The sequence below is a fragment of the Psammomys obesus genome, unplaced genomic scaffold, assembly GCF_907164565.1.
Source record: "Psammomys obesus unplaced genomic scaffold, mPsaObe1.curated_primary_1811, whole genome shotgun sequence".
NCBI lineage: Eukaryota > Metazoa > Chordata > Mammalia > Rodentia > Muridae > Psammomys > Psammomys obesus.
In genome coordinates this window covers 15,081,863-15,094,471 of record NW_026596064.1, presented here as the reverse complement: position 1 = coordinate 15,094,471, position 12,609 = coordinate 15,081,863, and the positions used below count along the sequence as shown (strand labels likewise).

Below are 12,609 nucleotides of genomic sequence, written 5' to 3'. Positions count from 1 at the left end.
TGTGTGTGTGTGTGTGTGTGTGTGTGTGTGTGTGTGTGTGTGTGTGTCAGTTTGTCTGTTTTAAGACAGGGTTTCTCAGTATAGTTCTGGCTGGTCTCGAACTTACTTGGTAGACCAGGCTGGCCTTGACCTCAGATGTGCCTGCCTGCCTCTGCCTCCAGAGCGCTGGGATGAAAGGTGTGAGCCAAAAAAGAAGGGCCTTTCTAAAGGCCTGATAAAAATCTACCACACACTGATTAAAATGTTGGCCATATCTTTATGGCTTTTAAGTGGAGTTCTATGTGTTTGGGGAACCATAACATTTCCCACAAAGTCTTACAAACAGTCCCTTAATACATTTTCATCAAACTAACGTTTGCGAGCACCATTTGGAGCTGACATGCTGCTCATTGGCAGAGTTCTTGCCCAGCATGCACAAGTTCCTAGGTTAATCAGTAAGACGAAAAACTTCCCATTTGACTTCTAATGAAATCTTGGATGGGACAATTATTATTACCACTCACTCAGAGATAAGTACTATAAGCATTCTGAAATACTCTCTTAGCTATAGCTACTTTTATGATCCTTGATACACCATAGTTTTAGCACCCTGTATACATTTTAATACTTTTTATCCATGATATAGAATTAATTTAACAATGAAATTCTATGATAAAAACAGTCCATTTTCCAAACTGTGGTATAGGTTGAGTACATTTTATTTTATAGTATGGGTATGGCTTCAATTTATTTTGAGACATATGTACAACTTTGGATCCATTTTCTTTTCATCTCTCAATTTTCAATGACTCAGTGTTGTATGATCAAAACGGTACATTAGTGAGCCTGTGTTTTCTGTGATTTATTTTGGTTCTCTCAGCTCATTTTTATAAAACAGATCAGTGTGTCACTTCATCTTGGGTACCAATCTCAAGCTAAACTGCCACATGGACACTTCAGCTCCTCTCCGTTTACAGTTCATTTACCTCAAAAATAAGTGACTTCCCTAAGGTTTTTGGGTTTGTCTGAAGGGTTGTGAGACAGGGTTTCTCTGTATAGCCCTGACTATCTTGGAACTCCCTCTGTAGACCAGGCTGGCCTCGAACTCAGAGATCTGCCTGCCTCTGCCTCCCAAGTACTAGGGTGTGCACCACCACCGCCCTCTAAATTTCTATCCTAATAAATTACAAGAACTTGAACCCTTAACTATTGTCTCCTAAGTCTACGCCTTAGAATATAAAACTCAAACTCCATTTTTACCATGGAAACCAGTTCTAAAATAATATAAAAGAGTACAATTCCAATGAAATGAGCTGCCAGCCATAGACATGGAAAAAAAAAGCATCATTACTAAATGAAAAGCCCAACATCAACAGTCTACACAATATATAATTCCAACCATGATATCCTGGTACGTGCAGAACTATGGATAGAATAAAATAATTTGAGGGGGGGAGGGATAAATAGGAGTTTTAGGGAAATAAAACTACTGTGTATGATATCATGGTAGATGTATGTCATTGCACATTAGTAAAAACTCATGAAATGTATACCAAAAGAGGAATCAAAAATAAACGTCAGGCACTTGGTAAGAAGGTATGTTAGCACAGGCCCATTAACTAATGTACCACTCTGATGATAAGGTTAATGGAGGGAGAAGCTGTGCATATAGGGGAGTACAAGGAAGTGTTTGCTTGTTTTTAACTGTTTTGCTATGAATCTGATTGTTCTAAAAATGTCATTTTATCTATTAAAAATTCCAGAAAGAATTACACTCTGTCAAATCTAAAAGTAACCTTATTTATATATGCTAGAGAGCTGTGTAGTGACATAAAAGATTATACAGTGCATCACATGCCACCATTTGTATAAGAAAAAAGGAAAACATTTGTTTTCTTTCACACACAGAGGTTCTCAATAAGAATAAATAAGAAGTGAATATTAATGGTTAATAGGGGAGAAAAATAGGTAGTGACTGAGGTAGCAGATACTTTAAAAAAAAAAAAAAAAGCCATACACAGGACTGGGATGTGGCTCAGTAGCAATGCTGTTTGCCTAGTCTGAAAAAGGCTGTGAGTTAAATCCCTAGCACCACAAAAAGATGTATGCATGTAATTTTATTAAAATATAATAACTGTTCAAAATAGGAGGCTGAGGATATCGTTTGCAGTTCTCAGCACTGACATGGCAGCTCACAACAACCTATAACTCTGGATCTAAGTAATTCAGCACCTTCTTCTGTCTTCCAAAGGTACCAGGTATGAACACATTTACATACATACAGGCAAAACACTCATACACACACACACACACACACAAAAAAAAAAAAAACCACACATCTTTAAAATATGTATATTTACTGCTTATAATAATGGGATTCAATGAGACATTTTCTTAAATGCATAGCATATTTTATATAATTATAATTAATTATAATACACAGGAAATCTTGGCAGATCTGATCCATTTCAGTATAATTTCTGTATTTTTTATGTAACCCCAAAAAAGTTACAACAAAATTATCCAATACTTCTGATACAGAATCTAATTTTCCAAATCATATGTACACGTTGGTTTTACTACCACAGCTTTGGAGAGGGTGCAGATGGCCACAGGTGCACGTGGCAGTCAGGGCAAGAGGGGTCACCCCCACCATGGGAGTCGCAGAGACTGAACTCAGGCTTGGTGGAAAGCACCTTCACCCACTGAGCCATCTTCCCTGCCCTACACTTTACTGTATACATTCATTAAGGACAATGAGATGTTTCAACAGATGTATCTTTTATAGATTTTGTTTTTCAAACAGAATCTATGAAGCCAATGAAGGTCTCAAACTACCCTCCTTCCTCAGATTCCCTAGTATTGAGATTATACACAGACTTTATCATGCCCAATGAACTTAACCTTTCTATCAAACTCAAAAAGCCCAACATCTCTTACCTTCTCCATACCACACCAGAGAGTTCTTTTTATTATCATACTTACTGGTGCCATCTCCATGTTATTTATCTGAGCCTCATGAAAGCCACCATCTGACATAACTTCTTCTTCTGTTTCTTCTTCTGCTGTAGCAACATTTCTTCTCTTGAATAACTGGAAAGTAAAAGCATTTCTAATTTTAACACAAGGGAATTCAACACTTTCTTAATTCTAAAGCTTTGCTCTGCTTTTAGTGTTTTCTGATGAGGAAAGATTTCAGACTTCTCTACAGTCTTACAATTGAACTACCACAATATGTATGTCAATACTCAGGGCATAAATATGACATTGTATAACATAAATGTGATTGGTAGTGGCAATGATTGGTGGTGGTAGTGGTGATGATGATGATGATGGTGATGGCGGTGGTGGTAACAACAACCCACAAGGATGAAAACAGGATTTTGGGCATACTGAGGCCATTATTTCCCTCGACACTTGGTAGTCTTAACAATTCCTCAGGAAAAAATGACAAATGTGCTATATTAGAATGATTCAATATTTCATCTTAGCAATCTTCAAGGATAATATAATTAAGGTTTCTAGCTTTGCCATTCTCTAGGAATCAATGCCAGCAAAGGATGACTATACAAACCATATCTTTAACACATGCATTACTTTTCTGAGGCAATACTTTATATTGTTTTTCTACGTCTTCAATCCAGTGCTAAGTTTGTATCATACATAACAATTTTAACTAGTCACATATTAATTGTAGCAAGTGGCCACCATACTGTACAATCAGCTCAAAAGCTTAGAAGTTCAGGCAGGTGGAAGCAGCATGAGAACAGCTAGAACCTGAAGCTCTACAGAACACACTTTGAATATAACTGCAGTATTCAGATGGTGTCCAAGGTCCCTCCCAGTAACAAAGACCATCACTTTCTTGACAGCCCAAGCTGTGCCATTAAAGAACTTCAACTACCTACTTTCAATAAACAAACTTTAGATAAGGACTAGGGATGAGTCACTGAGCAAGTATATGGTGCTGGTCCTTTCCACGTCTGCAAACACTCATACTTAGCTTGCTTCAGATGTACAGATACACAGACATTGGCTTGAACTGAATTTCAGTCAAATTTTTTAGTATATCATTTTGGGTTCACAATTATGACAGAATTATAATACATCAGAAAATAGTAAAGCAATTAATCTACAACATCAGGCTCTGGTTGGAGAATTAAGAGTAATTCATAAAATGGTTAGAATGGAGCTGGGTACTCAGGAGACAGAAACATGAAGATCTCTGTGAGTTCAAGGCTAGCCTGGCCAGCCAGGGCTACACAGGGAGATTTGTCTCAAAAATATGCTTAGAGCATGCCAGACACAGTGGTACAAGCCTGTAATCCCAGCACTTGGGGAGGCAGAGCTCCGTGAGTTCAAGGCCATCCTGGTCTACAAAAAGTCCAGGATAGCCAAGGTTACACAGAGAAACTCTATAAATAAATAAATAAATAAATAAATAAATGAATGAATGAATGAATGAATGAATAAATAATGAGACAAAAAGCTTAGAATGGTACCTGATATAGCAAATACTCTCTAATTACCTACACTTCAAAATTATTAATTTGTTCAGTTCACTAATTTAGAACTATAGTCTTATTATTTACAACAAAAATCTAACATACTAATTTTCTTTGTAAAGTCAATAAAATTTTGCAAACTAAAATAATGTGACATGTGACTTTTATGTAAGACATAGAAAAGTGACAGAGTGAGGCTTTTCTATGCCTGTAACCTCGGAAATAAAACCCTGTTGTGGTGCTGCATACCTTTAATCCAAACACTTAAGGAGACTGAGATAGGCAGATCTCTGAGTTCAACACCAGGCTGCTCTATGTTGACAATTTTAGTCTACCCAGGGCTACAAGCCTACATCGTAGCCAGGGCTTACAAAAAGGTGGGAGGGGTGCAATCATGGGTAAGGGGGGAAGAAAGGGAAGGAGGGAGGGAGGGGCAAGCTCCTAAAGCACAGAAACATGCAGGAATTAACACCAGGATAGTTTAAAAATAAGAAAAATTAAGACCATTCTGTAAAGTTTGTCCTCTGACTTTAGAGATACAAATTGTCTAATTAAGCCTACCACAGTGAATAATTTTTTTAAATACCAACATATACCATTATAGATTTTAGAATTGGTAGAAATATTTAAGAAGGAAATAAAATACACAAAAAGCTATAGTAGCATTTGGAAACCAGTATGAAAGAAAACAATTTCAACATCCTAAGAGACTCTCCATGCTTGAGAGGCTGGGGCAGAAAGACTGACGATAGTTCTAGGACAGCTGGCCTACAAAGGAAATACCAGGCCATTAGAGCTATCTTCTAAACGACTGACTTTAGCAAAAGGAGGGGGTTACTGCTTCTGAACAGCAGTTCTCAACCTGTATGGTCATGACCCCTTGGGGGGGGGGGGTCAAGCGATCCTTTCACAGGGGTCACCTAAGACCATCGAAAAATATATTTACATTACAATTCATAGCTAGCAAAATGTTAAAGTAGCAACGAAAAAAATTTTATGGTTGGGGTCACCACAACATGAGGAACCATATTAAAGGACTGCTCGCTGCACTTCACTCAGACCTAGCTGCTTAGCACAACCAGTGACGTTACAGACAGATGACAAAGCAGTTGTGGAAGATCGACAGTACCGTATGAATTCCAGGTTTCCTGATCTTCACTCTCTTACAAACCAGGCATAAAGTACTAATTAGTTTTAACAGTTTGTCCACACAAAACAGAATTTATGAAGTGATAAAGTTAAGTCTGTTTGGGTGGGGAGGGGAAGAGAACTCCATCTGTACACCAAGCTGGCCACAAACTTCAAAAACTTCACCTACCTCTGCCTCCCAAGAACTAGGATTAAAGGTATACCACCATACCAGCTCAAAGTTAAGACTTTAAATAGAGCAATAATACAGAGAATTAAAGCCCAACACAATTTCAAATTTTTACACAACAAATATGATAAACTTCCAACTACAACTACAAACCCTTTTAGCCAAAAGTATGGTCATATTTGTCAATTTATATACTATGGATGTTGAGCTTCTGCTTTCAGGCAGCTAAATAAATAAGAAAAACGTTGTGGAGATTTTATAACAGTATCAAAGCATGAATAAGCTATCATAGAAAATAATATGTAAACTAAACACTTTGGCACTGTGACAAAAGGTTGCTGAGGAAAAAAAAATCTTTACCCACTAAATCATCTGCCTCCCCAAATTCTGTTTGTTTTTGAGACAGTCTATAACCTAGGCTATCCTCAAACTAGCAACAATGTTCCTGTCTCAGCTTCCCAAGCACTTCAAACTATAGCTGTGAGCCAGCTATAATGTGGACCCAGCTCTGTCCCAAGCCATTTTTAAAGAAAGACTGAGTACCTCTCTTCCTGTACATTTTCATATTAAAATAAAAGGAGCCCATAAGATGGGTCAATGGCCCTTCTACCACCCTGGGAACGACCTGACAGACAATCAACTCCCACAAGTTGTCCTCTGACTTCCACATGCATCAACTCCAACATTCCTCCTCCTACTCTGCCACACAAACATCATGCACACACACTAAATAAATGTAATCTAAGTAATAATAAGAACAATATATAAAAGCAATGTCCAACATGCCCTCTGGGATAAAATCCACTGAGAAAAGAAAAGATGTATTCCTAATTTTACTTTTAAAATATTAGGCATTAAGATTGTAAAGATAAAGAAACATGAAGCAACCACAGCACAATGATGACAATCACTGAAGTTAAGGTATGGGTTTATGAGGTTCACTAGCCTTTGTTTATCTTCAAACTTCTCAAATGAAGAATTTATAACAAGACCTGGGATCCCAGCACTCAGGAGGCAGGGGCAGGTGGATCTGTGTGAGCTCAAGGCCAGACTGTTCTACACAGTTCCAGGACAGCCAGAGCTACACAAAGAAAGAAACCCTGTCTCAACACCTGCCACCCAAAAAAATTGTAACAAGAGACAATGCTTTGTCACCTGAGAATTCAGTAACACATGCACAACAGAAGCAAGCTGCACTTTTAGAAAAATAAAATTGACAGGTGACTGACAGCTAAGACTGGAGCATCACAGACTTACCTGTTCTTCTCTTTTCTGCTTTCGTAACTGCAGTCCTTCTTCCTCCCTCCTTCTGCGCATCTCATCGGGATTCAGAGATTTGTTCTTATAACTTTTCAGGCGAAAGTTCTCTTTTCCTGGTGTGGTCATGATTTCTAGAAGAATAGAGAAAACCAATGAGTTTTAAAAGTTTTATTATTCTTTGAGCTCAGCCTTCAACATATATGTGTGTGTATACACACCCATGCTCATCAAAAAGGTTATTTTCAACTTTTCATTTCATTAATTTGTTGGGAGGAAGGATGCCAACACACTGAAAGTCAGACACAGTTCTCTCCTTCTACCATATCGGTCTTAGTGGGTGGAACTTGGGTTCCCAGGCCTGGTGGCAAGCACCTTACCCCATAGTCTATCTTATAGCCCTATTTTATTTTCAATAGCATTACTAAAATATTCAAGTCAACAGTTCTTATTATATTAGTGGTATGTGCAGCCATCACCAGAATGAGTTTGAGCATTTTTATCTCCTTAAAAAGAAACCTGTTTCATTTACCTATCATTCTAATTTTAGATATTTCATATAAACAGAATCATGTGACATGCAATCTTTTGTTGATAGACTTCATTTAGCATAATGTTTTTAAGAGTGATTTTCACTGTAACAAGCTATCAATATTTTACTCCTTTCTAATGCTAAACAATATTCCATTGCATATGTTTATAACAATCACATTTATCTCTTAACAGCTGATGGACTTTGGGCTTATTTCTACCTTTTGGCTATTCTGAACTATACTTCCATAAACATTTACGAAGAGAGTTTTCTGCAGATATATTTTCATTTCTTGTGCATATATAATTAGGAATGGTCTTGTGAATCAGAGTAATTTTAAGTTTAATCACTTGAAAAACTGCCCACTGTTCTTCTGAGGTGGCCTTATTATTTTATATGCCATCACTTCATGTGTGTTACAATTTTCTACATCCTAGCTAACACGATGTTTTTTAACTGAATCACTGAAGTGATATCTCATGGTTTTGATTTGTAATCCTTTTGATGACTAATGAAGTACAGAATCTTTTCACAATTATTATCTAAGTACATATCTCATTAAAATCTATCAGATCCTTTTTCTTTTTAAATTGGGTTGTCTTCACTGAGCTGTAATTTTTAGCTAGAGATGGTTCAGTGGTTAAGAGGACCTGGGTTTGGGTTCCAGCACACACATGGTAAGCACAATTATCCACAGCTCCAATTCCAGTGGATCCAAAGACCTCCTGTTACTTCTAAGAGCGCCCAACACCCAAATGGTACATATAAATACATACAGGCAAAACATTCATACACATAAAAATAAATATTAAAAAAAATCTTAACTTTAATCCCTAATATTCCTTTTCTTTTCTTATTCATAATTTGTCATATCTAGAAATTCTTACCCTTATGTTCCTATAATTTTATACAGGTTTTCCCTTACAGTGGCCCATTCCAAGTTAATGTTTGTATATGATATGCAGTCAAAGTTGACAATTTCATTCTTTTATGTGTCCATATATAGTTTTCCATACGATATCTGGTGATCTTTCAATGATCTTGTCACTTGTTATAGAATGCATGCTTATGGCCGCCTATGATTTGTATTTAAAATCCTAAGCCCCAATATGATAGTGTGTGAGAAGAGTCCAGTATGATTTGTTCATGATGGCAGACCACTCAGAAATGAGATTAATTCCCTTATGAAAGACAAAGCCAGTCATGCATGGCAGTGCAGGCTTTTGACCCCAGCACTCGAGAAGCAGAAGCAGGCTCTGAGCTGTCAGCCGAATATACCTAGTGAGTTCCAGGACAGACAGAGCTACAGAGAAACCCTGTCTCAGGGGGAAAAAAGGGAGGGGCGCTGCAAACAGGGTTTGCTTGCCCCTTCTGTTAAGTGAAAAGACAGCCATCTATGAACTATAAAACAACCTCTTGCCAGATACTGAATGTGCCAGAACCTTCGTCTTTTATTTTCCAGCCTCCCTGAACCATGAGAAATGAATCTGTTGCTTAAGAAGCATACAGCTGCCTGACAGCACTCTTGCTGATAACTAGTTCCTTATATATAGACAAATGGTTTAGTTTTATGATTTTCAATTCTATTCAATTGCTCTTTGAGTTATCAGTGCCTGGTGTAAGTTTTAGAACAAGGAAGTGTGTACATTCTTCAAGTTCTCTTAAAAGACTGTCTTAGCCACTACCGACACTTTGTACTTCCACATCAATTTTCAAACCAGTCTTGCCAAGTTCCACAAATCAGCTCAGATACTGACAGGACTATAATGAATCTATAGATCAACTTGGAGAGTATGCCACTATAACAAGCTAAACATTCCAATGGATTAAGTAAGATAACTTTCTTTTTAGAGTTTTGATTTTTCTAACAATTTTTAACCTGTATTTCAATATGTGTGCATGTGTCTACATGTATGCATGTGACCCTCAGGAGACCAAAAGAGGGTGTTGGAAGCCCTGGAACTAAACAATCAATTGTGAGCCACTATGTGTGTGCTGCAAACCAAACCCAGGTCTTCTGCAAGAACAAGTACCGTGCACTTGTGAGCCATCTCTCCAGCTCCCCATACAATGTTTACACACCATTCTAGGTATAAATTTTACATATCTTTTGCTAAGCATATTCATAAGTATTTTTCCTTTTTATTTCCTGGTGAATCAAATTTTAATTTTATTTTGTTATTCATCACACATCTATAGAAATACAACTTATTGTTCTGGGGGTTTCGCTTGATTGGGGTGTGTGTTTGTCTGTTTTTGAGACTGTGCGTCAAGTAGACCAAGTTGGCCTCAAACTCTACCACCCCATGCACTGGGATTCTAGGCATGCACCACCATACCCAGTTTCAAATGATCCTTCAATACGACTGAGCTATTATTGTCAACACTATTCAGTAGATACAAAGTCATTTCCTATAGAGATCACTTTACCAATTTATATTTACCAATCTTATCTTGGTAACTTTTCTGTTTTCAAAACAAAGCTGACATCAAAGGAAAACAACCATTTATCATTAAGTATGACATTACCCTACAGGGTTTTGTTTGGTTGGTTGTTTTTTGTTTATTGAAACAGGGTTTCTCTATGTTGTCTTGGACTCACTTAGACCAAGCTGGCCTCAAACTTACATAGATCCGCCTGCACCTGCCTCTGCCTCGTGAGTGTTGGGGTTGCAGGTGTGCGCCACCATGCCCAACCAGAGTTCTTTCATTAAAAATTTTCTTTATGTGTATGTGTGTATTATGTTTCTGTATGTTACTTGTGTTTGCATGCCAGAAAAGGGCATTAAACCCCAAAAGCAGGAGTTACAAGTTGTTGAGTACTGGGAACTAAACTCAGGCCCTCTGAAAGAACAGGAAGTGCTCTTATGTTTTGGTTGTGAAGCTAGCTTTTAACAAAAGCAGCCAGCTCTGCAGCCCAGGAAGTGTTCTTAACCACTAAGCCGTCTATTTTCTGTGAGTGTGCCCTGCCATGTTGAGAATCTCCTGTCTATTCCTAGGTGAGTGTTCTACCACTGAAGGAATTTGAATTTTGTCAAGTGCTTTTTCTATGTCTACTGAGATGTACTTTGTTCTTATTTTGCTAATATATTACATTAACATGTTTTAGACTTTAAACCAACCCTGCACTGTTGGACTCCATTTGTTACTACTCTGTGGAGAATTGTGTCCAAGTTATGAAATTGGTGGGCACTTTTCTTGTAAATACCTTGTCTGGCTTTGATATCAGACTTTGGTATGGGCTTTATAAAATGAGCTGGGTGTTGGAACTTCGTAAAAAAATAGTACCGAGTCTTCAGATGTCTGGTAGAATTTAGGAGTGAAGCTACCAGGCCTAAGCTTTTCTCTGTGAGCAGCCTGTTCTATAGCTCCACACCTTTTATGCCTACTCAGTCACTCCTTATCTAGACAGTTTGACAATATATACATGTTTCATAAAAGCCTTTACTGTGATACAACTGTTGATATTTTCATAATCATTTTCATTGTAAGGCAGCTAGCTAGTAATGTCCCCAACTTTGTTTTAGTTTTGTATAGAGAGTACCCTTCCCCCTTTTCTATGGTTTTGCTTTCAAAAGTTTCAGACACCCATAATCAACCACAATACAAACCTAGAAAATTCCAGAAGTAAATAATTCTCAAGTTTTACACTGGCCATTATTCTAACTGTTGTTGAAATCTCACATCATCCCACTCCATATTGTCAGGTGAGCAAATCATTACTTTGTCCAGTTTACTCATGCTTGATCTACTAACTACTTGTTAGGAACTAAATAGCCATGCTGGTTATCAAACCAACTGTTATTACACTGCAATGCTTGTATGTATGGTTCAGTTATTACTTGGTGCCAAACACCTTGAGGAAAACAGAATGTCTCCCCCAAAAGACAAGGGAGGAATATTATACTTGGTTACTGAAAGCATAGTAATGAAGTATCCTCACTCTTATTGAATTATTCAATTATCCTTTCATTTATGTCACACACACAAACACCTATTTACTCTAAACTCTAGGAAGACCTTGGATTTGGGAAGACAAAAGGATGACTGGAGAGATTACTCAGTAAATAAAGTGCATACTGCTATTGTAGAAGACCAAAGTTTAGTTCCCAGAACCCACGTCAGGTGGCTCACAACCATTCTAACTCCAGCTTCAGGATATCTGACACCTCTGGCCACCACTAGAAGCTTCTATGATTGTACAAAGAGACAGACAGAATGAAGCTCTGCCCCAAAAGAGGTCAGACAGGGTAGCACAAGCCTGTGATCCCAGAACTTGGAAGATGGAGACAAGAAGATCAAGATTCCAAGGTCACTGTCAGCTACAAGTTCAAGACCAAGACAAATCTGGGCTACATAAGAAAACCTGTCCCAAAACAAAATTTAAGTTAAATTTCTAAAATCTAAAAATATTTCCACAAAAATTAACTACTCAGTTATTTTTTTTTCCTAAAGAAAAAAGTTGGCTCTAGCTGAAAAATCCCCTTAAAAATCCTAAAGGCAGAAATGACTGTCAGAACTTGTTTATGCACAGTAATAAAGTACCATGTGTAGATTTAAAAAACATAATGAGCCAGGTGGCACATGCCTAGAATCCTAGCACTCAAGGTGGCAGAGACAGATGGATCTCTGTGAGTTCAAGGCCAGCCTGGTCTACAACGTGAGTCCAGGACAGCCAAGGTTACACAGAGAAACCCTGTCTCAAAAAATAAAAAACAAAAAAACACTATAATGCCTTTGCCATTACTTTGATCAACTTTGAACTTGTTACAGAAGATGCTTTTGCCTCAATTCATTTAATAATACATCAACTCTCTACCAATCTATATCCAACTCACTGACTGAAGATTCTATTTTTATTACATTCAAACATTATGTATTTCCAGCATCTATGTCAGCCTATCCCTCAGTAAACTTGCGACATATCCTAAACGCAGTACCATAAATAGAACACCATAAAATACAACCCTTCTTCTTCTTCTTCTTCTTCTTCTTCTTCTTCTTCTTCTTCTTCTTCT

At 37.6% G+C, this 12,609-nt stretch overlaps 1 protein-coding gene across 2 annotated transcripts in view; it reads right to left on the bottom strand.

Moving 5' to 3' along the window:
* The window catches only part of Kpna1 (karyopherin subunit alpha 1), a 58,606-nt gene that overhangs the window by 33,257 nt on the left and 12,740 nt on the right, over positions 1 to 12,609 (bottom strand). For both annotated transcript variants that reach the window (XM_055625028.1, XM_055625027.1), the window contains exons 2-3: positions 7,060 to 7,193; positions 2,965 to 3,072 (exon numbers count right to left, since the gene is read on the bottom strand). In XM_055625028.1, coding sequence (XP_055481003.1) covers positions 2,965 to 3,072; positions 7,060 to 7,188 — 237 coding nt within the window. In that variant the 5' untranslated portion in view covers positions 7,189 to 7,193. The remainder of the gene's footprint in view (positions 1 to 2,964; positions 3,073 to 7,059; positions 7,194 to 12,609) is intronic.